At 40.1% G+C, this 25,952-nt stretch overlaps 1 protein-coding gene across 5 annotated transcripts in view; it reads left to right on the top strand.

Annotated features, from left to right (window-relative positions):
- The window catches only part of TENM2 (teneurin transmembrane protein 2), a 1,449,326-nt gene that overhangs the window by 1,315,517 nt on the left and 107,857 nt on the right, over window positions 1-25,952 (top strand). For all 5 annotated transcript variants that reach the window (XM_074604292.1, XM_074604293.1, XM_074604291.1 and 2 more), the window contains 4 exons: window positions 2,301-2,423; window positions 13,385-13,590; window positions 21,573-21,768; window positions 24,539-24,640. In XM_074604292.1, coding sequence (XP_074460393.1) covers window positions 2,301-2,423; window positions 13,385-13,590; window positions 21,573-21,768; window positions 24,539-24,640 — 627 coding nt within the window. The remainder of the gene's footprint in view (window positions 1-2,300; window positions 2,424-13,384; window positions 13,591-21,572; window positions 21,769-24,538; window positions 24,641-25,952) is intronic.

Here is a 25,952-nt window from a genome sequence, read left to right as displayed (position 1 = left end):
ACACACTGAGAGTATAAACCACAAAAGTCTAATTCTCCTCTATGACTTGTTTTCGTTCGGGGGCTCTGAAATTCCCGTAATCTTACGGGGGTGGCCCAGCTGACCTCTGTCTTTGGAGCCCCGGCGTGTGCGCATCGCCTGGGAATTGCTGACAGCACAAACACAGCACCAGCTGCTCCGCTACCTGCCGGCCCCCTCACGTCTACAGCACAGATGATGTCTCTCACTCGATGGGGAGAGTCTGTATAAGCTAGCGACTTGCTTGCTCTTTCAGCTTTATGAATAATTCTTCAGTTTCATTGCCATACTGAGAAGCAAATTAGTTGCTTGAGATTAGACCGAAAAGCCTTTGAAAGTGTTTTGTTTTGGCGAAACAAAAAAAGTTGTAATTGAATAAAATATTTGATCCCATATAAAATTTTTCTGTATTTCCCAGGGATTCTTAAACATTCCCTAGAAATAAATTTTGAGTAGTTTCTGAGCAGAACATCATAGTTGGTAATTTTTAAAGTAACAGATGCTTTAATATCTCTTTCAAGTCTTTTTTTTCCTAATAGAAAAAAAAATTGCCAATTCAGCATGAATGCAAAATCTGGCAACTGCCCTCTTCCACAAAATGCCCGCGGATTGTAGTTACTAGTGTTAGACATCTGCTTGGCCCCTAGGTACGTCTAGGGGAAGGTGGTGTTGTGAAAGCCGTCTTGCTTCTCAGCTGCTTTTGTCAAAAATATGGAGGCTGAACTCTGCCTAGATTGTGTGCTGAGAGACTTCCAGGAGTTGGGATAGATGGTTTCTGGGGGTGAGGGGTGCTTTGTTTTGTTTTCTTGGGTTTTAGGAATGTGTCTATCGGTCGGTCACATCTAAGTGGATTCCCTGTATTCGGAGATTATCTGAGTGATGGCTCAAGCAGTGTAAATTGCAGTTCCTGTGATAACTCTTTTGCCTTACCTATCCCTAATGTTTTATCTCTGAACACTTAGCTATATGGCCACTGACGGTCCATTTGTGACCACTCCAGTGCTTCTACAATTGCTTATAATTGGACACAAAATATTTGCTAATTTTATGGGGATCTGACACTGCAGAAGCGAACAACTGTAAGGTTGCCCGTAATCAAATGTATTTTCTGCCCCTAAACTGACAGTGGATCCCCGCAAATCCCATTTTAGTATATAACTGCAAATACTGTTCTCTGTGGTATGTAGGTTTACATGCACCCCACGTAAACAGGAAGAGTGCTGATGGTGGAAGTAAAGAATATGAATAAAAAAATCTTTGTGAGCTTTTCCGTCCCTCCCCACTCCTCTATATTGGGAGGATGCCATAGGGATAATAGGATGAAAGTATGGAGATGTATTCAGGTAGCTTCTGTTTATACAAGGTGAAGATGCACATAAATCCCCTGGCTGAGTGATTCAGACCTGTCAAGACTCATGCATTATGCGCAGGACTTATTCAATTAGCCCCTGCCGCTGGGCCTATAACTCATGCACTGGCGAGGGGGGTGCCGTGGCCCTTCTCCCGCTCCGTGTGGTGGGTGTCGGGCGCAGCTGCGGGGCCTGGGCCGGACCTGGGGGGCTGCCCCGGCGACAGGGACATGGCAGAGACCGGGCTGCTGTGCTGCTGCTGCCAGGGAGCTCTGCTGGCAGCAGACCTTCCCTGGCCTGGGCTACGGTGGCTCGCTGCTGTGTGGCCCCGGTGGCTGAGTTTCACCCACTGCATTAGCAAAAAACCGTGAGGGTAAAGATTGTCAAAGACCTGGGTTTGTCAGCAAAGTTTCATCTGCAAAATGAAGACAGAGGCTGTTAAATCTGTTGATTTAGATAAATGGTAATAAACACAAAATAATTGCATTACAATGTCATTAGTATACATGGGGCTCAAGATAATTTTATAATCAACCTATAAATTATCACATGTAACTTAAACTCAGAGCTAGTATTTGCGGTCGTGCTTTTTTTCCCTAGAACGTATGCCCCTGTAACGTGTGCGTCGGAAAGGTAGGGCGCCATGCCAAGGGCTGAACAAAACGCTTACCTCTCTGTTTTGATAGCTGTAAGCGTTTTTCCTTTTGTGTTCCGGTAATTTAGAAGATCTGAAAAGTGAACAAAAGTAAGAGTGATTTATGCGAGTCACCAGGGCTTGCTTTCGGGCTGCTTTTTGTTGTTTGTTGCCTTTTTGTTTAGCTTATTAGCATTCCCCCGAGAGAAGTCGCAAAAGATGCTTAATTGTCGTGAGCTGTGTTGTCACCCCCAACGTTTCCCGGTGCGCTCACTGTCCCCGCCTTTGTGTCCCGGCAGCGATGCACCTGCTGGGGCTGAACTGGCAGCTCCAGCCCGCCGACGGACACACCTTCAACAACGGCATGCGGCCGGGGCCGCCGGGCGCCGAGGACGGGGCGACGGTGCCATCTGGAGGCAGAGGTGAGGCTGCGGCTCCGGGCCCTCGGCGCTGCGCGGGCTCAGCGCTCCTGCCGTTCCTCGGCGGTAGCCGCCCGCGCTGGGGAGGGAGGCGGGATCTTCGTTTAAGGCGGGTTCTGGCATCGCCGGGGTTTTCGGCCTGTCTGCTGCTTCGCTGCGGCTGTGCTCACGCTGTCTCTCTGCATCACTGCGCAAAATCGTGCCGTGGCTCGAACCTCACCCGCTAATGAAGATGTGCGCCCTCGGGCGCTAAGGAAGACGTGCTCGGTCAGAAAATGTACGGTTTACTTGGCTATACGTCCTGTTTCCAGGTATAGCTTACAGATCTCAAAGAAAGAGAAAACGCTGGATTTAGTAGGCAAGTACATTCTTCTGCCTGTGAGAAATCAAGAACTTTGGCTTCCAGCTGGAACCAAATCCCTGTTTTTTCTTCTTTCTCAGATGTAATTCTAATAGAAAACATCAAGGACAGCAGAATTTGACCCTCGGTGAATAATCTGTCCTGTGATACTAGTATAAGGAATGTAGGCAACATTTTTTTCTCCTAAAAAAAAAAAAAGTGTGTTCCAGTGGAGGATGATAGAGACAGGGCAATGAGAAGAATGAGGGAAAATCTAGAAACAGAAATACTTTCTTAAACTGACAAAGTATATATTGAAAATGCAGAGAAATTACATGCCGTGAAAAGGATTTAATAGTTTATATTGAATGCTTTTTTACTGGTGAGGTTCGGGTGTTTTCTTTCGTACATTGCAATAAGGCTTTTCCTGGTTATTACGGAAATGATGATAAGAAGACAGAACAGAACGTTTCAATTAGTCAAAGCACCTCACAGGCCATAGTCCACCAAAACAGAAAGAGAAGTAAGAGCACTTGCTGGTGGTCCACAGAAGAATTTTGTTCGGAGCTGAGCACCTGTGGCTCATGTTAAACTTGCTGATTGCTGAAGCCAGCGTTAGAAACAAATGCTAACACAAGGTACTTGCATTGGATATACTGGGAAAAAATCAGATAAAATAGAGCTGGGAAAGGAAGCTGAATTGTTCTTTGCTATGCCGGATCATTTCATGGATTTGCCTCAGCTTCTTCACATTTTCCATGGAGGTACTAATTTTGGCTTCTTCCTTTTCATGAAATCCTGCATCCAAGTGGTTGCAAAAAAAACTGTAGATTTTCCGACTACAAGTTTGTTGGCTTGGCTTTCATCTCTGGCTGACTGTAGGTCAAACTGGATGAACAGCACATCCCTAAGTACAAGGCAGAGTGTTTGTATTACTGCTGAACTTCTTCCAGATTGTGCACAGGTGAGAGACCCTATGGTTTTAGGCAGGAACCTGAAGAGCTCAGGTCTGCAATTATGGTCACTTAGCAGACAACTGCCGTGCTTAACACGTGTCCAGATTCCCTCCCCTGCAGCTTTTCGTTGCCATCTCCGTGCAAATATAGGGCAGCGGGGTTGTTGAATTGGAATGTGCTCATCTGCCTGGGGCACTTCAGTGCAAATTCTGGCAGTTTATCCCAGCCCCACTCTAATTAGCTTTGCACATTTGAAGAGGCTGCGATGCCGGCTGTTTTGGGAGCGGTAACCTCCTGTAGAGGAGACAAGGAGACAGAACTGCTAGTTACGGCTTAAATTGCCTCAGTTAGCTTTCCTCGGAGCATGTTGGAAAAGTTTACGTGTTCTTCTGACATTTTATAGAAGGTTGCTGAAATGTTGATAATCTGGGGGAAGGGGAGAGAACAATATTTAGGCAAGTAATCTTCCACAGTGGAATAATAGGAATGACAGGTTTGGATGAACACGAGGAATAGCTAACAGACAAATTCTCATAGCAGGGAAGGGTGAAAAGTTTTTCTACCTCACCTTCCCTTCTGTTATGTCCAAGTTAATATTGCTGTCCCAGCAGTTTTTAGGAAAGCCTCTGACAGCTTTTAACACAACAACCATTTCAGGACTCAGGGCTCTGGCTGTGGAGGGTGACCTTTCTATAATTGACACAACTCAGGATGAAGCCATTCTTTTCAAAACATGGGTCTCCCAAAGAAACCTTTAACCCCTAGACTGAGAACGGCCACTTAAACGCAAGCTGTGCCTACTCAGCAAGCAAGGCATTTTAAAGTAGAGCAATTTGAAAGGGGAAAAAAAAAAAGCAGATATTTCAATTTGATCTGCTTGTTCCTTATTAAGAGACTAAATTCTGGCATGAAATAATAAAACTGCAATTTAAGAGGAATGTCAATTACTGTATTACTGCATTCATATCTTAATGAAAACAAAATTCACTATTAAGATAACACAGTTGCAGGTTTTTTGTAATTACACACTACGTCTTGCTAATACCGGGGATGTCTGAAAGGAGTAGGCAAGTGCAATGGGTAGAAGAATCCTCAGTGCTGCTGTAAAACTCCACGTGAAGCCCACAGTGCTCCGACTGGAAACAAAGCAGGAGATAGCTGCTTTTTTTTTTTTTTTTTGCCTTTGGGCTCCGGAAGTTGTGCCAAACTAGGGATTTAGATTAAGAGGCAAAAGTAAGGAAAAATTCCTTTCTTAATACAAACGATAAGGTAGTATCCCTTCACAGTTCGTAAAAGCCAAACAGTTGGCACTGCCGTAGAATTATGGAATTGCTACAGGGATGAGAGAGGTAGTAATGACATTAAAAAAAACTTTCTGAGAGCGAAGCCCATTTGTCTGCTACAGTTCCATAAGGATAATGTTAGAATTTTGGTATAATAAATCTAAATTAGAGGGGAAAAGGGGAGAGAAAAAAAAAAAAAGGCATGTTTTGGAATAATTGCTTCTTCACAAAAAATGAATTGGATGACCTTATGGGATTTTTCTGCGCCTAGATTCTGTTAATCTATGCCAAAAATATATTCTACATTTAAAATTATGTAGTGGGCTAGGCACACATTTCCATAAAATATGTGACTATCTGTGTGCTGTTTCCTTTCTAATTGACAGAGTATACTATAAAAGTCAACTTTAATCATTTCAGAGGACACCTAAGATAAACTACCATTTATGTGGAAATATCCAAACTAACTCCATCTGCAAATCCAAGTAAAGAATGCTTTGGTGTAGAGTTTTTCTGTGTATGACATACTGGCTTTGGTGTGCTCACAAATTTAGCAGATTGTCTACTAATTCAAAATTGACTTAGTATTTTTTTATCTTGGTTATTTGCTATGGCTATGCAATATATAGCTGAAAAACACAGTAGGAGACTGTGGTCTCTGATCCTAGAAACCCACATTTTAAAAGATACCAAAGATAATTAGGGGCAAGGATTGTGGACCTGAAAGATCACTTCAGTGACCATAAATATAATAAAAGGAAAAGGCAGATTTGAATGTGTGTTCTGATACTCATGTAGTTCAGGGTTTGTGTCTCTGTGGACCAAACGTGCTTGATCCATGCTCAGTTTATGAGGTATTTCACTTAGTCTACCACAGTGCGTGGATTTTGAAAAGACAATTACAGTTAATTAAATGGTAAAAGTATTGAAATGTCATGACAAATACTTGTTTCCAGTTATCAAATTCAGCATTGTAAATATAAGGGCAGTAACGAAATGAAGAAAGTTAAATTTGCTCTTAAGTATGGCACCATCTTACTTGCTTGAGATGAGAGAGGGGGAAAACAGATTTCTACTAATCCAGCAGAAACTTACCTTGAATAGTTATGGAAAGCTAAACTCAGCAGTCATTGCGAAGCTGTCTAGGTTGTCTTCAGCTCTCTCTGAATAATTTTGAGACCTCTGCCAGATGCTGAGACTCCAAGTCACGTTTTGGTTTGCACACAGAAATGATTATTTTCTAATCAATAAGATATTTTATTAGCAATGCAGCAGACAGGCAATGTTAAAGGAATAACAAAATTATTAAATGGGAAGATGTGCCACCCTTACGTATGTATGAGTTGGGGTTCGGGTGCAAACAGACTAGGCTCTGACTTGAACGCCGGAGACACTGGTGCTACCCCCAGCCGTGTTTCTGCTGAAACCGAATCCTGCTCGCCGGCCAGCGTGAGGACTCCAGAACTCCAGGAGGGAGCTCTTTCTCATGTTGCGAAAGACAAAAAGATGAAAAACTCGTACCTTACTAACAACGTAAACAACATGAGTCTTCTGGTTTCTACTGTTTCCTTTCAGACGCTTTAAAACAGATGATCAAAATGTAATAACAATCAATGTATTTTAAATGTCGCTTCCGTTACCTTCATTCAATTTAATCAAGACGTGCCATCATTTTCCAGGTGAATTAATCTTATTAAGTAGTTATGTGGCTAATGTAATGTAGATCTTAATTAACAGGTTAGCAAGCAGAAGTATTAATATGGACGCTATGAAGGCTTGCAGATGTGGTCTTCTGGAAAACACCAGGCTTCTAGGGCTGCCTTAGCAGAAGCAAAGTATTTGACTAAGTCCCTCAGGACAGAAGAGGAGTTTTATTGTTGTGATTGTGTTGATGGTGATGGTATGAGTTGCTGTGTTTAAAGTTAGGTGATGAAGTGTATTGTATACCATCAGAGACGATTGTTATGTTCATCTAGTAATTCATACTAGAAATTCATGCTGGTATATATTTGTTCCTTGAGAAATGCCGTGAACTAACAGATCATAATTTTATTTCAGTTACAATTTGCTTTTGATTCTGAAAACACTGAATCTGTGAAGCCATGCCTGCGTGAATGTCAAGGTGTATCTAAATTTTTAGGTGTCTCAGGGTATTAAGGCATGTTTCTTAATTCTACCTGCAGCGCCAGATCGTTTGACTGCAGCTGAACCAGAGCAGTGGTGTTAAGCAGCTGCTCTCTGCAGAATTTCTTTCCTTTCACCACAATAGAAATGTGAGATACTGACCAGAAAACCCAAGATTTTGATTTTGTTTCAGAAACTGTTTTACTGGACTCCTGAAAGCTCGTACAAATTCAGAAGCTTCCTTCCTCCTCACTTCACAAAATAGAGCTCATTTAGTACCTCAGCATCTTCAGCGTAACTGAAGTTCAAGATGTGTCATAGCAGCTTCTCCAGACAAACTCTGATTTCCTGGCTTTTTACTTTGTTGTAGCTGTGGGAATTTGTCATCAGCAGTCACTCCATTGTACACATTTCAAAAATAGTCTGTTTTCACCTGGGTCCTAGGGCACTTAGGGATTACTAGTAAATATTTTGAAGCATAAGTTCATGTAGGAAGTGATCGGTGTGGTAATAGTGCATCGCACTGATTTTTCCACAGGAGAAATTCATATAGAAAAGACATTTTCTAACCATAGTAATTCCCACGCATTCATTTTTGGCAAAAAGTTCAGTGGAGTATATTTTTGTATTGAATAGTCTCCTTTACACAGCTGTACCATAAATTTCTTTGGAATCCCGAGTCATCTGTGAAAATCCCTGGAGAAAAATAAGTTAGATAAAAACATAAGGAAAGCTATGCCTGCAGCAGTGATTTATCAGAAATGCAAAGGTACAGGAAGAGAAGTAAAAGAGAATTCTCTTTAACTGACATTGGTGATATTTGTTCCTTGTATTTAATTTTAAGTTGTCCAGATTTTCTTTGTAGTTCATTATGGATCCGCTGCAATGGTTATTCTGCTAGATATTTTTCAAGAGTGCTATCAAGATGCGATTTACAGTCGTCACCGTCATAAAGGCACACAGTCAAAGCGCTGGAGTTAATTGCTATTTAAATGTGATGTCTGTAGCGTGACACTGCTGGTAGCCGGATTTCATTTTTATTTTTTAATTTTAACTACAGTATGGGAGAGGAGCCTGTAATAAATACTCAAGTAAATCTGGTTTCAGTGTAGACAGGGATCTGCCTCCATGGCTGACACTGCTTGCCATCAGTTAAATTAAAGGCTGGCGGGGCATGTCCTATCAGATGCCACCTTGAAACTGACCTCCAGCTCAAAGATGAGGCCTGCTGACAAGTTAGCAGGGGGACTTTGCGTTGCTGTTGTCATGTGTTGCCTATTTGATAGCTTCGAAGGCAAATATACTTGAGTGCTAAAACAGTCTTTTCAAATATATATGCCAAAATAGTAATTCAACTGGGTAAATAACACAGCAGTTTAAATGAATAAGTGTTATTTAGTTGATAAATATATGTTTGACTGAGCGATTGAAATGGCTCCCCTGGGTAAGATGAAGAAGTGTGCATTTAAAACTCGCTTTTGTAGATGTTTATAGAGAGGAAATCACAGAAAAAAAAATAATCAAGTATCCATGGGGTTATGAGATAAACAGACGAAACTCTAAAACAGTCACCCACAGCAGAAGTAATGATGTTGGGATTTATTTGTTCACAATAGTATGAGTTGTTTGGGTTTGTCTTTCTTCCCAGATTTGTCAGTTTGTCACATCTGTAACTTCAGTTAAATGCAGTTGATGTTGTTTGAATGTGATCTGCAGTGGTCCATCAAAATGGAAAAGCTTCTAAAAACAGCTGGAGGCAGCGAGCCAGGTGGCAAGATACATGCTCTACATTAGGAGGTGAAGACTGAAGGAAGCCATAAAAAAAAAGTTTGAGAGTCTCTAGAGACAGATTGTATAAGTGAAGCTGTTAATGCAGAAAAAGCCATTGCAAATATAAAGCTAGGATGATGTTCTGCTTTTCAGTTTAAAAAAATAAACTTAAGCCTATTGACTAAGAAAAGAGGGTCAGTGGTTGTATCTACTTTGCATTTCACTGCTGTATTTCTAACGTGGGGAGGAAGGAACATGAAGCGGCCGATGTTGAGACACCTCCTGTAGTATTTTTATGTGACTGCTCTGTATTACTCATCTTCAATGTGAGAATTTTTAATAGATCGTTGTTAATATTTCTGTTTTACAAGTAGTCATCTGAGAACATCAAGATCATGACCAAGTCAGGCACACTGCCTGTGTCAAAGCAAGGAGTTAGAACCAAGACACTCACGCTAGTCTCCTGGCTCCTCCCAACAGGAGTAACTCATCAGGAATATAGTATCATTCAGTAATGCTTAATCTTTGCAGCTCTGAGAGCTTGCTGGACTTAAAACTTTGTAAGTTGTTAGTTAAACTTGCAACTATTAAACTTACACTTTAGTGCAACTTCAAGCATTTCTAAATTGTGTTATTTCAGCATTGTGATGTAGAGCCATAAAAACAGGATCCGATGTATTAAATTCTTAAAATCAAAAATAAGGATTCCTTTCAGCATGCCAGAGGTGAGGCAGCAGCTGTTTCTCACAGACATGTACAAAAATACAGACTTGAGAATATGGGGTCATCATTCTGTTAACTTCTTTCTTGTAGGTTAAGTCGATCGTGATCACTTGTGATAGTTGCTCATCTAACCTGCTTTTAAAATCCTCTGCTATGTTGAACCCCTACAGCTGTCACAGCTCTTTTCCTAGGTAGATTTTCCTGAGACACTGAAATGTTCCAGAAGGAATGGTTTGGGCAACTCGAAACCGTGTCATTTATGTTGTAGAGAAAAAAAAAAAAAAAGTATCTATGGGAGTTGCTTCCAAAGATAATGCCAAACTGAACCGGATCATTTTGGTATTAGGAACCTGAATTGTGTCTCTAGGCTGAGTGGTAACTACAAATTTAGTTGTTTGATCTGCAGTTTTCACCAGTTTTTAAGCTAATAACTTCAAAATTTTCATGAGAAAGGTAAAGGAAAGGTCTTTTTCTAATAACTTTTTGTTGGGAAAGTTTAACATCCAATATATTTGCTTACCTGTGAGGTGCATGCTGAAGTTGTGGGAATGTATCTCTGGTTCTCTTGGTGACTGGAATATTCTCTTTTTAGCTTAATTGATGTATTTGAGGATTCTTGTCTCCTGAAAAAATGCCCTTTCCCAGATAGAAATAGAAAACAGAATTTTGGCTAAGAGGCTGAGGCTAAATTCAACCAGAAATACTAAAACTTGAGTCTCCGTAAGAATTAAATTTTTTTGCAAAGTTATAATTCTAGGGTATATATACTTGGCAGACTTGGAAGCAATGTAATTAGCAAAAGTCATTGATGGTGGTGTTTTGGAGCTGCTGTAATAGCCAAAGAAACCAACAGAGATTATGGTGGTCTTAACATCTGCGCGCTCAGTAAGCTTGCTGCACCGGATAAGAGTCGGGTAGGTACAATGGCTGAAGCAATATTCAGTATAATTTCTATTTGATGTAGACGAAAAACACATGACTCGGTGATTTGTAACGCAGATTTATGTATGAGAGCATTCTAACACCACGTCACTTCTTAAAGGGTTCTGAGGAGGATTCGGTTTTCTAAAACTTATTCTGTGGCATACGCTATTTATGTGTGGTAGTAGCTGTTTCAGTACTTAATATCCCTTTTATATATATATGTGTATGTTAGATATATGTTTAGGACATGAGGGAAGTGATTATAAGCTGCTTATTTTTTAACTAATTGGAATATTAGATTTGTGATGCTAATAGAAGCCGTCTCTCTGAATGTACATGGCCGCTGCTCCACTGAATTCTAGAACTGTATTAAAAATTATGAAGTATTATATATATACTGTATTAAAAAGTATAAAGGTAAAGTATTGCTTATAAAGAAACTAAATGAGGAGCAGATTCCAACATGGGGGGAGGCTACTGATTTCAAACAGATCTAAGCTCCAGATTCCCGCCCATCTTATGTGTGGATTTCAGAAATAGATTACATTTACTGACATCAGTATTCTTTATGTCAAGGATTTCCACTAGCTTCCATGGACTGGAGCAGCTTTGTTGTAGTTAAGAAATTAATCAAACTGAAAAAAATATATAATGCAGATAATTCATTGAATATAAGGAGTCTGTGGACAGAGTCAGAATACTGGAAGAGGCACCGGTCTCTTAATCTTCCCAGCTTTATTACTTACACAGTTTTTATCATAATAATGATGTCTGCTGTAATACTTCCTGGAAATAGCTTTTTCTTTGACTGTTTCACTTTGACTATGGATATACTGATCCTGAAGAACAAGGCTCTTCAGAGTGCGTCAAGGAGACTGTTCTCAGATTAAATACAGTCGATGTTCATTTAAGTATGCGCAGTCCGCTTCCAAAGAAATAATTCACGGCACACTTTTTAAGAATGCTGAAAAAATTCATTATGTATTACCGTAACTTGGAATTGTGACGTGAAGTCAGTGTAACGTTGTACTCCAAGGAGATGAAGGAGCCCTCGGTCTTAGGCTGAGTTCCCAGCTCTGCCAGTGACAGCATTCAACAGGTGACTTTATGTGCGCTGTACCTGGCCTTCCTATCCAGGTGGGAAGGACTAATTTAAATTCTAGGGAGATGGTGCCTGACTTCATTTGGGTAGGAACTTTGACACATCCGCCGTTGCAGTAGTCCATCAGAATTGAAGTCATGTAGGTTTTACGAAACATTACATGTTTGAATCTGGTTGCTATCTGTGTTCTTGGGCGGCTCTAAAGGCACACTGCTTGACATTCTCAGCCATTTTTCCTTTCTTTGCAGCCTGTCTTTGTAGCTTCTTCTCCTTTCTTTTTTTCTTGGTGCTGTGATTGTCGAACCATTAACATAAAAAATGAAAAAACAAACAAGTTGCCAAAAACTGTATAGCAGTTGGTATTCAGAGCATTCTTTTACCATTTCAAAACACTGCCAACATAATATCTCTCATTATGTACAAGTGTAAGTGCTGCTAACATAGATAATTTGGAATCTATAATTGAAACCATGCTATTGCAGCTCTCTCAATTAAAGATAGTCAAGACAGAAGAGCTGTTGTGTACTTACCTGCTGGAATTATATGTCATTCTGTGCCATCCTCTTACATTCATACAGGGCTGGAATATATTTCAAAAGTAACTTGCCATTTATTGAAAATAGCATTACACCATGAAAAAAACACTAAGTAAACATTGAGCTTTTAACAAAAACTGTCAGGTTGTATCGGCAATATCACTACCACCTAGTGTGTATTAATGGTACCTTTAAATTTCTGTGGTTGTTAACAGATATTTTCTGTGGTTTTCTGGTCTTTATAGTGTCTGTTGTAATAATTTTCAAATGGATTTATCACCGCGTTGTTTGCGAATATGGAACAGAAAATCAAACCTTGCGGTATACTGTAGCTTGAAAGTACTGCTAACTCTTCACGTATCGCACTCCGTGTTTAAAATATGTGTAACCTCGCAACCATCCCGTTCAGCTGAGAGCAGAAGGGATTTGCACCGTGGTTTAAAGCTTGACTATTTCATGGGCTGGAAGCCAGAGCGCTCAACCAGAAAGGTCTCCTATCTTGTCTTCAATAATGCATGCTGAAGAACCATCAAATGATGGATTTTAACTAATGACAGCACAGGGGAGGACTTGTAGCTAGTCCCTGCTTCAGGCAGAGAGAACTGAAAAGGCAGCACGTTGAGTTGTACTAACTTCTTTCAAGAAGAAGTTGCGTGTTAGAGTACAGACCCTGTTCTCTGTGCCATTTTCTGTGCATTTTATTTCTTCTGTCAACTCTCTTGTCTGTGTCCTGGAGTTTATTGGACTACCTTACTGTATAAAACAACGATAATAAAAATTTGCCATCAGTTAATTTAGATTGAAGTTACACCTTCAGTTCACCTTTCTGATATATTTTTTTTTTATACCCTGGTTGCGTACGAGACGCAACTGAAAAGAGCACAGGGAGGTTCGTCTGTGCTTAATTGGCTCTCTACTGTTACTATATTTGATCGGTAAAGAGCAATTGCAGAATTAAAGGGTTAGAGGGATTAGAATATTGCAGATGCTCCACAGAAAAAGGTTCACAGCCGCCTTACTTCAAATATAGTGGCCAAGCCCTTCCATACTGATGGAAACAGTAGGCAGATTGCATCGGAATAAGAAAGGAAACTTACAGTTTGATTTAAAAGGTGCCATTACCACACATGTTCATCTTGCATGAATAAAAATACCTGTATTAAAAGTGGTTATCTCATTTGATCTATATTTGCTTTTATTTTATAGGACCATGGGTCACTAGGAATAGCAGCATAGACAGCGGAGAAACAGAAGTTGGCCGCAGGGTCACCCAGGAAGTGCCCCCTGGAGTGTTTTGGCGCTCTCAGATTCATGTCAGCCAGCCACAGTTCCTGAAGTTCAACATATCCTTAGGGAAGGATGCTCTTTTTGGTGTTTATATAAGAAGAGGACTTCCACCATCACATGCCCAGGTACTTTATCAATGTATTTGTTGGCTTTAAATGTCAAAGTGCAAAAGCTCAGAGCATCTATGTTAGATTTATGTTGGAGCTTATGGAGCTCAAGGTTAAGGATTCCTGGTAATTACTTAATTTGTGATGTTTGACTGAACACCCTGATATTAAGATTTCTAGGTTATTACATACCTCAACAGTACATAGATAAAAGAAGTAATCCATGATGTTCTTGCCATTCAGGTTTTTAAGATAACTTGCAGTTTGGCACACAAGGTTTTGAATCTCTGATGAAATCTTGGCACCAATTGGGATAAACCTATCCGGTTATACACCAGTGATGTTGCAAAAATGATGAATGATCAAACTAACAGTATCAAAGCACTGTATACGGTTGGAATGCGTGCACAGCTAGGTGTGTTAACATATCATTTTCTATCTTCGTAGAAGTTTTAATCTCCACAGGCTGTTGGAATGGCATCACTGGGACATGCAACAGACCTTGGCATCACTGCTCCCCAGCCGTGTTAGAGAACATACTGCAGTGGCATGTGTTTGAGAGCTTTAATTTTACTGCTTTTCCCTCAAGGACAGTATTTAGGTATAATATCTGACTCAGACGTGGGGCAAGTCTTGCAGGTGGGAAACCCATTTCTTCTTGATTTCGAAGCAGCCTCAAAGACGAAAACTCAGTAACACCACATTTCTACAGTGACCCTGTAGTACAGAGCTAAAGGCTGTAAGTAAAGATAGTTTTAAAGTTAGTGAGACCAAACTTAAGTATCTTTTTCTCCTAGGTTGTGCAGTGGGAGTTTTAATTTCTTTGCTGCAAGAAGATATAGCTATATTTTCTGTTACAGAGATATTTTTTTTATTCTATTGAGAAATCATTAATGTGAATGGAAAGATTCCCATTTACTTAGATTAGAACTGTAATGAGAAATAATATATTTGCAGTTACACATAGTAAAAGGAAACAGCCTCCATTCTTTAGAGTGCAAGGGAAGTAGAAATAACAACAAAGTTTTGGAAAGGACCCTTCCTTTCATGCGTATGCTTGCCGCTAAAAATCAGTTCTTCACTCAGAAATGATCACCTAAACTTAAAATGCTTTATATATAGTATATGATTCACAAAAAGCAAACTTAGAACTCCGTGATCCCTTTTGGGAAAGCTCCATTTAATGTTTCTAGACGCCTTGCCCTGATTTGCAAAGAACTGCTGCTACTGCTTTTTTTTTTTTTTTCATTTAGCAAAGCAAACTGTAATTCCATAAGTGGTTAAAATGCATGATCTGAGCTAAAAGCCCAGAGGCTTTAACATAATTGCGTTGTTACATATTGCCATATAGGGAAAGTGTGTTCATATTGCCTGCAAGAAGATATCAGCCCTCAGTGAACTGTGTCCATGCGCGTGCACAAACTCATGGTACACACAGTGAACCGATTAGTTTTCTGTGGAAGACTACACTTAACATTAACTGAATTTTGGATCTGTTTCCAAATGTGAGGCAAATTTATGGAACTATTCTGCATTGTCTTTTGTTCCTTGGTGTTTATTCTTGCCCGTAGTCTGAATTGAGAGCGAAAATCTTTAAACGGAGTTGGGAGGAGAGGAGAGAAGAGATTTACAGAGAGATTTATGATCTCTATGTCTAAGAATTTGTGAACAAGGAGCTTTGACTATAAACTCCATCAGCTTCCTGTAGTATGCTGTTTTAAAGTGTTCTGTGAGTTATTGAATGGATATATCCGTCTGGGAAGAAATAAGGATCACCAATCCACATCCCAAGGAGGGGAGGGTGAGTGGTCAGTTTTCCACATAGCTAGAGGTTAGCATACAGCATCCTGAAGTTCCGTACAAAGACTAGATAAATTGGGGAAATTGTAGAGGCTGGTGACTACTTTTCAGCCATTTCCACGCATCCATGCAACACAGAAGATAGCCACAGAGAATATGTGCCAGGGTGGGAGCATTTCTTAAGAACGTTTTGATTTTGGCTGTAGTGTTTCAATATGTTGTCTTGAGGGCAAAATTATGTCTGTGGATCTCTAACTGTTGCAATGAGGTAATGGCATAATTCATTGAGCATGTCTCATTTGATTCAGAATTTTGGCATTCACTTCCCCTATCATTCCACCATGAAAAAAACAGCAATTTAGTCGAGGAAAACAAACAGAAGTATAAATCCTGAAGTGCAAATGGCTGAGGGCAACCAAAGCTCCTAAGCAATCATCGCAGTTTGCTATAAATGCAAGTTAATTATAATTGTCTGACTAAGACATGATGGAGGTACGCCTGTGTCTTTTATGAGAAATCCAGTTGGATGGAACTGGTAGTACAAAATATTTTTTAATTCAAGCTGAACTTTAATTTCTATTGCACTGTGATCAAACGTACTTGTTCTAGCTTTCATTACGATGTTCTTATCTGAGAAGGCTATGATCAGGCAAAGTTGCTCTTCTTTCTTTCACTCCACCTTACGTGGATAGGATATAAATTCCGTGACCTTTCTGTTGAATTAAATAATGAGAAATATCAACTGTGCTTCCTACTGAGCTGGATTCCTCCTCGGAGAACCTGTTTTCCACTCTTTGGAGGAAGGAATTCCGACTCTCTTCCATAACAGTAGTTAATGAAGTCCACCGGTATAATCTGCAGAATTGCTTTCCCATGTTCATGCAGGGTCCTGGTGCTTGTCAACAGGGTGGTACAGCAGAAGATTGATTGGCGTTTTTGCCCAGCAATCAAAATCCAGCCAAGCTGCTACCGAGAGAAATAATTTCAGAAAAAGAAAGGCAAGCTGTTACAGACCTGAGTTAGTGAAAAGAAGCGTTGTTCTGACAGAAAGGAGCAGAATGGTTTTGTATTGATGAAAATAGTCTGAAGTTGACACCAGACGATATTTTAAAATTGAAATTTAAAATCCTTGTTTCTGCAGGTTAGGGACATGAGCTGTAAAGCAGCGAACAACTACACTTGACAGTTCATCACTGATCAGCGCTGATATGTCAAGCCAAGTAAAATCCTTTGTGGGAGCAAGTCAATAATCAGCAAATTAGGTACATGATTAACCTGAGACAACAAGATGCAGTTCCTGTCTGAGAGCCCTGCTGAGATTTAACCTTCTCAGTATTACTGTTTAGCAAATATTCCAAATGCCTGGTTTAGTCAGTCAAACTGATGTAGCTGTAAACTTGTCTAGAAGCAGCCTTGCGAGCTGTGTGCGCAGGGAATGGAGCTCTGGAGCAGAGGTAAAAAGGCAGTTTTGAGTGGCAGGCAGACTACAAACAGCAATGCATTGTTTTCAAGCAGAATTCTTCCAACCTGTGTAGTACTGCCTAGAAATAATGAAATGTGCGTTGCAGGCTTGAATGATAAATAGGAAATTAGTAGAAGATAGTCGTATTAATAAGATTGATAATGTATAGAAAATGAACTGTAAATGTCAAATAACGCATGAAGTGACTCTACAGAGATTACAGCAATTATGATGTTACTACGCATTGGTAGAACATTCCAAATGACGCATGAAATAAGGTAACCTTATAGAAACATCACTGTAATGTCTGTAGAAGGCAGTGCATGGAGTTGTATTGTTTTCAGTTCCAGCAGAGTGTTTTATACTTACAAATTTTTCATGTCAAACTGAAAACTGTTTTCATTTAGAACAGGAGTTGGCTTTATTTGAAACAACTTGAATAGCTGGGGACCTTCAGAGTTACCTTTGTTTTTTAGCCAGTGCTCAAACACGTTTCGGTGCTCTGACCACCTTAAAGTTACCTGATGGCAAGAGTGCTGCTGTTGCCGAACGCTGTGCTGCGTTGTGCTGATTGCGTTGTGTCACATTCAGATGTTGAAATGAATCGGTTGGCTGGCGCTGTGGGTATCAGATGTTTCATGGGTGTGTTTTAATGAATAATTATCAACTGGATTTTATGAAGAACTAATTTTAAAGCACTTTGCAAACAAGCGTCCCTGACATACGTTTTCTTGGCTGCTTAGGTATTACAGGGCTTTGGCAAATGGTAGCCACAATGCCAGACATGGTTTTTCCTTCTTTCTCTGCCCCCCGTCCCCCAGCAGTGAATATGAGTCCATTGTTAGGACAAGAGCTCCAAGAAATCTTTCCTTTCAGTTCCTAATTTCAAACGCTGCTAGGGATTTTGTGGAGGCATGCAAATAATTTCAAATCTAAGAAATAAACACAGATTATGCAGGCTCTCTGCGTTTTCAGTCCTGACCCTTGCAAGCTCTCTTTACTTCGCCGTGCTTTCACAACCAGGTCACTTCTTGCACGCAGCTGTGCTCAGCCGGCCTGTGCTATATGGATGGCATAGCACAATGTGGTCACTGCCGTGTACGTAAAGTTCCAAAACTGTTTTTCTGACTCCTCGTGGTTACTGGAAAAAGTCATTATTAGCCTACGAATAAAATGCATTGGAGGATAGAAAGTACTGAAGGACAAATTATAAAAACAAATTGCCCTGAAATAACTTAGTATGAGATTTAGGTTTGTAAATAGAAGTATGCAGTAAGGTTTTGGTATGCTGTGTAGGAAAAGTATACAAACTCACTGAGAATGTGAATTTGGAATTTGTTTAGAGAAGCAGGCTGGCAAGTTACTTGCTTATACGGAGCTTTAATCATTGTAAGTACTCCCTCCTGCAAAACTGAACTCTGAAGATGTAGTCGTTTGGGATTTCTGGTGCATTTTGTTGCTGAGCAGTTATTGCCATTTTTGTGTGACTTTTGGTATGAAGCCATGAAATATAAAGGGTCATTAAAACAAAAGAAAAGTCAGTGAAACTTCCAAATTGCTACAGAGATTTAGTTTGGTTTGACAGATCCATTCCCCAGTTCATGTGATTGAGTTGTCTCTTCCTTAGCAGCTGTGTGTTAGCTTAAAAATTCCACACTTGCTTCTTAATGCTCATGAAAGTACTTTCATTCTTTTCCTAGATGGGTCTTCTAATCTGTGCACATTTATCAATAAGTAGCTCTAAAGCAAGAGTGGTATCTTCAGCACAACATTATATAGTAATTAATCATGCAAGTGTGGTAAATCAGAAAATCAACAGGGCCACAAGAAGCAAAATGATGCTTCAGCCAGCTATGTGAAGAAATCTCATCCGGTTGTGAATTCGCGGTACCTTCTTGGTGACTCTTCAGACACAGATTTTAGATTTTGGGGGTACATATACCTAGTAGTTGCTGACACATTAAGATTTGTACGCCCGGAGAACCACCAGCAGACACGTTATCTTCCTTCTTTTTTCCTCAATCCTGAGGAATCCAAAGAGGGATAAAAATTTAGCGTTATATTCTGGATCGGTTTGCACTGGCACTTCACCATTCATAAAGTTATACAGGTTTAGTCATTTTGCTTTTGCCTGAGCGTGCAATAGTTCTTCATAGTTTGATTAAAGAGGGGCAATACCAGTCTTAATTTTACCGAAGTTAAAAGTCATGCCAAGGTACCTGCTCTCACCAGGTCACACCCCATCACTGTGAAAAGAGATTCTGCAGCTAAAACTACTTCACGCAGTTTCAGCCTGAACACTCTTCCCCTTCGATCTTGCCAACTGCTGAGCCTTCTTTACTATATGAGGTAGAATCAGCATCAAACAGAGGGGAGGCAGAGGAACCTGCCAGCACAAGCAGAGACGAACAGCATGTTGCCAGTGAGAAATGTCAGCTTTTATTGCTACTTCCTTAGTTGACCCTTTGTGAATGATTGTTCTGAAGAGCAAGGTTTCTTTTTCCCAAGATGTTGCCCGAGTAATAACATTTCCCAAGGAGGTGATGAGTCTGTCCTTAACCTCTGACTGTTGGACAATAGGTTTTACCAGTATTTCCAAATGTCATTGATTTAAGAGGTAGATATATATGTGAGTTTGGCACCTCTGATACTCCGAAAGTTACTGATATGCCAGAATTCTCTAAATCTCTGGTGTGTGTTGGCTTAAATGTACTGATTCACCTGATTTACCTTCTCCTGCAAAAATCCTGTGTGAAAAAAGGCTCAAGTGGATGGCAAGCTGATATTAACAGTTTGGTGAAAGTTTTTATTCTACTTCTCCTAGTCTTTCCTGTGATTAAAGGCATGGGAAAGCATGGATAGTGCACCTACTGTGACAATAGCTCTCAACAGTAGTCGATTTGGGCTCAGATTGCTACCCTGCCATGGATTTCCTTTGTGGCTGCGTATTGCTGTCAGTTCCACATGTGTAACAAGAAGGTGATAGTACTTCCATACTTTCCCGGTTGTTGTAAGGCTAAGCGTATCAAGGACTCTATATTGCTCATATATAACTGTTACAAAATTTCAAACGGAAAGGTCAGCTTTTATACCCCAGTTTTAGATAGATGTGTAGCATGGCACTAAAGCGTTAAATCAGTCCCTCCGTCTATCTCTTCTACTAGAAGGCAGAATCATTATTTTGTTGCGTATTGTGTAGTATTTACTAGACCGCAGTGAGGGGAATGCAGTGTACAAGACAGCCCTCTGTGGCTGTTTTGTCTTTTTAGGATGCAAGATTACAGTTTTCTATTTAAACCGAAAGCAGGTGAAGGTGCTTTCTCAGCGCTGTCGCAAGCACAGACTCTATGTGCTAGAGATAACGGAGGGAAATGCGATGAAACTACTGGCAAGCAAGCACATAGAATTACTGTATTTTATTGAGCACATGCATCTTTCTTTAGACATGTCTGTCTATCTCTATCTACTCCTACGTAGATAAATGTTTCTAAAACAAGATGTGTTTTCATAGGGGACTTGTTATACAACTATCAAAAGATTAGATATATTGTTTCTGTCGTTTCTTAAGGGCTTCCCTTAGATAGGGACTATGAGAGCTAGTAAGTTGAGCACAGCATCAGCTTGAGAGCTCCAGAACCGCAGGCGTTAAAGACAGGAAAAAAGCCTATTAAGATAGCTAAGTCCAGCTGCTTTGTTATGCAGAGTTATTCCCTGTTGTAGATTAATCAGTATTTCTTCCAGTCCTGTTTAATTGTGTGATGCGGTGGCATCTCCGTTGGGAGGCTATTACTGAGCTTAATAGATGGGAGGCTTATCTGACATTCATCTTAAATTTCTTTCTTTCTTTTTTTAGTTTCGTGCCATTAACGGTGCTGTCCCTCTTATACTCTAAATAATCACTTGCTCTGTTTGATCCCTTTTCCAAAGATTAATAACGGTCTACCTTGCTTGGAAACCATCCAACCAGAAATTCTCAGTTTTCCTTAATATAAATTCAATTCCTTCAGCCACTTGATTTGTGTTATTCCTTTCCATGCTCCCGCTGGTTTTTGTGTCCCTGATCGTTCCACATACAAACTCAGGTAAGCAACTCTTACTCCGTGATGTAAAACTTGTACAGTGTATTTTTATCAGGGGCTGAGTTACCTAATATTAGACAAACACATTTTCTGTTTGTGCTGTTCCTGTTTGTTTCCACGTTCCGGGGGCTTCCATTCAATTACGTGTCTGGAGCTACATCTGGGACTTCTGTTCCTCTGGCCACAGGAATTTATTGTAGGCGATTCCTTAGAAAAGGGGAGATGTCTCATAGCCTGAAGGTTCCCAGCTTTGAAGGCCGTGTAGGAACCTAAAATTTGATGGGCCAAATCACTGATTTCAGCTTCTTTCTCAAAACCCAACCTGTCAAGAAATGCCATTTGGTACATTTTTTGATCACCTGTGCAGAGCAAAGGTGGATAATTCTGTGTCACTGTTTAAGAAAGAGTCCCAGAATCTCTGTGTGTTCCAGGGTCAACTAGTAAATATCGCTTTCACCTTGACATATCTTCCAGAAATACCATTTTATGACAAGGTAGAAGAGAAAACGTAGTGTCAGATTTTGAGGTGAAATACCATTCTGTATTCAGGTCTGTTTGTTTGGGGTTTTGTTTGTTTGCGTTGGTTTTTGTTTGGTTTTGGTTTTTTTTCTTTTCTTTTTTTTCCTGTTTGTTTTGGTTTGGTTTTTTTTACCCTGCAGTATGATTTCATGGAACGCTTGGACGGGAAGGAGAAATGGAGTGTGGTGGAGTCCCCCCGGGAGCGCCGAAGTATCCAGACGCTTGTTCAGAACGAGGCTGTGTTTGTTCAGTACCTGGACGCGGGTTTGTGGCACCTGGCGTTTTACAACGACGGCAAGGACAAAGAAGTGGTCTCCTTCAGTACGGTTGTTTTGGGTGCGTATCTCCACAAGCTGAGCGTTTCTCCTCTCTGTTTATACCTTCCCTTACTTACAGTCATAATACTTTCTCGCGGTCTTCGCTGTGCGGCCTGTTTATCCTTATGCTGAGTTGTGCGTTTTTTTCTCAATGCCACTCTGTTAAAAAGCCTGGTAACGGGGTGCTGATTTTAATTTGCTGATTTCTCTTTTAAGATTTTAGCATTCCCGTAGATCTTGAGTTTAGTTCTGGAAAACGAGACTCAGATAAGTTCAGTCAGGGTTGAAGCATTCCCCAGTTAATATTCCTCTCCTTAATCTCTGTCGTTTTTATACTTCCTATTTGCTTCTCTGGAGAAACTGCTTTCTGCCCTGGTGGAATAGTATCCAACAGGAGAGCTGTTTAATCTTAGCAGAAAGACAGCACAAGAAACTGATACCTGCAAAGGAGGATATTGTTTGCAGAGACCCCAGAGATTAATCGAGTCCGTTAATTAGCCATATGCTGTTTTACAGCGTACTGCTCACCTGATAGTGGGTCGTCTCTTCAACATGGTGGAATCAAGAGGAGAAGGACATCTACTCTATGATCTGAGAAGCCAGCAGTTTTGTTAGAAGAATAGGGTTACGTTTAGTGGGAAATCAAACTGAGTCTAAATTCTCCAAGCTTTATTAGAAGATTTGTTGAACTTTGAAGCACCTTAATGAACTTTGCTGAATATCTTTCCACAGTGGCATAAAAAATTCTGAGATAGTCTATGTGGTATTCTCTCCTGGATGGTGAAGTGTTAAATGGTGCTATGGTGTATAAATCTGTGATTTCTGTTAGTTTTGGGAAAGAGAAACTACAAAAAGTCCAAGTGAGTCTTTAAGCTTGATGAAAAATAGTATAAAATTCAGTATGTTGGCTTAAGTCCCAAAGGGTGTAGGAGGATAGCCAATACTGTGTCACTAAGTATGACTATAAGTGTTTCTGTTAGCCTCAGTTAAGATGAAAAAATGATTTTTCTTCTTGTATGTGGTTTTGCAAGAGTTACTAGGTGCTATGCATGTTGAGAGAGAGAGAAATATTTGCATATTTGCCCGTAGAAGGCCTTTTCTGCCTCTCCAAAAACAACAAGAGCATTTGTGCTTATATCTTCTGATGCGCCTGTCGTGCTTCGAAAACCTTCAGATATGATAAGCTGTCCTTAAAAGAGTTGGCTGGTCTAGGCTACAGCTTTCGAGAGTATCAAAGGTCTAATAGTCAGGTAGACTACTTGATAGTGCAATAATAGTAATTGGACTGAAATGTAGAGAAAAGTATAGTGTTTCATCCAGTTCAGAGGTTCTTCTGCAAACACCTAGTATCAGACGTTTCATAATCAAAGGATCTGAGACAGCTGAAAGTTTCTCTGATGTGGAAGAGAAGAAAGAATAACAGAAATGATGTTAACTCCCAGACAATACTAAATTTACCATGATTTTGAATACATAGAAAATGCTTTTGTGTGCTACGAAGCAAAATAATAATTAAATCTATAGACAAGGTTCTTCATGAGACAAATTGATATCTTTGGGCACTAGGTTTCAATTTTTCTTTTAGTCGTTTACATGAATCATTTCAAGAAGCCATGATAATGACATCTCTGAAAATTTGCTTTAGAGTTTTTTGAGTTTTTTTATTTAGTGTCCTGCGACTGTGAAATTAGATTTGAAGTTGTGCTTAAATCTCTTTCCCCTTTTCAGTTTAATTTGACAGAAAAATACCTGGTATGGTTCTGCTAATTCCAAATCCAAAATTCATTTTCTGTGTCGTACAACTGCTATTTGTTTGGTGTCTGGGACTGACAGAGCCAAGTAGTTCGGGCCCACAGGTCCCACAACAACAGGGAATAATAATGAAGAGTAAGAACATTCCGATTAGGTTTTTGTTCCAATAATTCAGCATTGAAAATATGTTCTGCTGAAATCCAACAGCTTTCAAACGGAAGTGATTTTAAGAATTAATTTCAAAATCGGAATTTTATTTCTAGGTTGTTATTATGCAAAGTAGTGTATATATTATCCAAATAATAACAGAAATTGTGGAGAGTCAGTATTTTGGTGCAGCTGCAATGTTATCATCAGGCTGGTGTGCTTCTCAGATTGTTGAAGTAATCAGCACTTCAGCCAGTCACTTGAACTCTGGCGTTAAACCTCGTCCTCTGTTTTTACAGGACTCTTCTTCATCCTCTTGCATAGCTGCTTGCACCTTTTTTATTATTTTTTTTAGCGTAAAGAATGTTTGCCCGAGCAATGCTCAGCAGATACTTCTGTCGGCTTCATTAATGAGGCTTTAAATGTCTGTAGAAGGAAAAGAAGATACGCTCCTTAGGATAATGAGTTTCACATGGAAGAGCGGTTGTGCAAGATCGAAGTCTCATTGCAAAAGGGAGACTGTAGATTTTCCTGACGAAGCATTATGTTTGCTACATAATATGAGTTCAGACCTAGCTGTAGATGTCTGAAGAGCCAGACCTGCCTACCTGTTGGAGCCAGGGGCTTGAGCGCTATCAGAAGACTTTGGGTTCTAATGGTGCTCAGAGTCTTAATATGTGACTTCAGTGTATCACAGTGTATCACTCTACACTTACTCATGCTGCCATAAAACTTGGTACCTTTCTGCTTCACCTGAACTTTGTGGTGTTAATAATATTAGGGGTTGTTCTTCCAAGTATTGAAGACAAAACAAAATGAAGAAAAATTAAGCAAAGAATTTGTAGCCTAAATAGGAACGAGCTAATGTGCCTGTGATGCTTACATTTCAGATTCAGTGCAAGACTGCCCACGTAATTGTCACGGGAATGGCGAGTGTGTATCAGGTGTTTGCCACTGTTTTCCAGGATTTCATGGAGCAGATTGTGCTAAAGGTATCATTTTCCCTTTGCTTACAAATAGGCGCAGTGTGTGTTTGTGATGTGCGGTATGGATCTACAGCGCCTGCTAGTTAGCATGGGTCCAAGCTAGATTCAAATAGATCAATATGCATTTTTCTTTCTTAGATCTCTTAGTTAAATGTGATCAAGTGGAAGTATTGCTACATTGCTGATGAGCTTGCATAGCTACAACTTTTTTTGTGTCAAAGGTAGTAAGCAGAAATGGCAGAAAAGACTTATTTTCTGTAAAAGTGGATGAATTATCATCAATGCTTTCTGATTATCATTAACTGGGCTGCAGCAGAAGACTGATTATCTTCATTGACAGCATGTAATGTATATTCTGTCTTGGCTGAGCCTGACTTCTAGTGCATAGCATCTTTCTTGCATATAAAATTACTCTTTGACCAAAGGAAGTTTGCCTTTTTTAGGAAAATAAGTAGCACTTGATATAGTCTTAAAATAAACCTTTCCTTAAATGTCGATTGTAAATTTTAACAACTTAAATTGGGAGATGCATGAGTATTAAGGATTAAACAGAGATCTAAAACACATCTGTGGATTGGCAGTATGTGTTTACTAAGTTTTTCTGAGAGTTTGGGGTAGCTGTCATAGAGAAAAGATTGATTAAGGAGGACCCCTGTAGTTTGTGCAGCTAGTATCACATATGTTGTCTAAAATCAATGACTTGGTTGTGTTCCCCGCTGTTCCTGAGCACAGTCATAACATTTTATAGTTTGCTTCCTTCTTAGTTTGTGTGAGGTTTAGGCGCACTATCAATATCAATATGTGTTTGCAGTTGTTTTTCACAGGGATAGGGTTGTTAGTGTTCAAAGGGGAAGGCCTGGTGTTCGAGAACTTTTTGAAATGCCTCAGAAATGTGCTCATCAGACTCCTGATCTCGTCCTGAGGACAGATTATTGTGCCCCACCTCTTTCACAGGCGTAGCAGGGTGGCATCCAGCGTTCCCTTGCATGTCTGTGAAATACTCCGTGAATAGCTGTTACTCCAGTGCTACCGGAGCGAGTAATTTCCATTCCGTGTCTCCATATTTGGCTCTTGAAGGTGCCCCAAGGGCCTTGGAAAGCTAATGATGTCGCATCACTGCTAACCCTACTTCTTTTAAAGAACGCTTCAAATACAGCGTGTGTGTTGCTTGATTAACTGAGAAATTAAGGTACTTGGCAAATATATGGAGGAGAGATATCTGTGTATTACAAAGTAACTGGTGTGATAATGTGTGCTATAAATACACGTTGACAGCCATATGCGTTTCTGTGGTGTTAACCTGTGAAAGCGTGCATGC

Source organism: Larus michahellis, chromosome 11, assembly GCF_964199755.1.
Source record: "Larus michahellis chromosome 11, bLarMic1.1, whole genome shotgun sequence".
NCBI classification, from domain to species: domain Eukaryota; kingdom Metazoa; phylum Chordata; class Aves; order Charadriiformes; family Laridae; genus Larus; species Larus michahellis.
The sequence above is the reverse complement of the archived record's forward strand: the minus strand, read 5'-3'. Positions and strand labels throughout refer to the sequence as shown.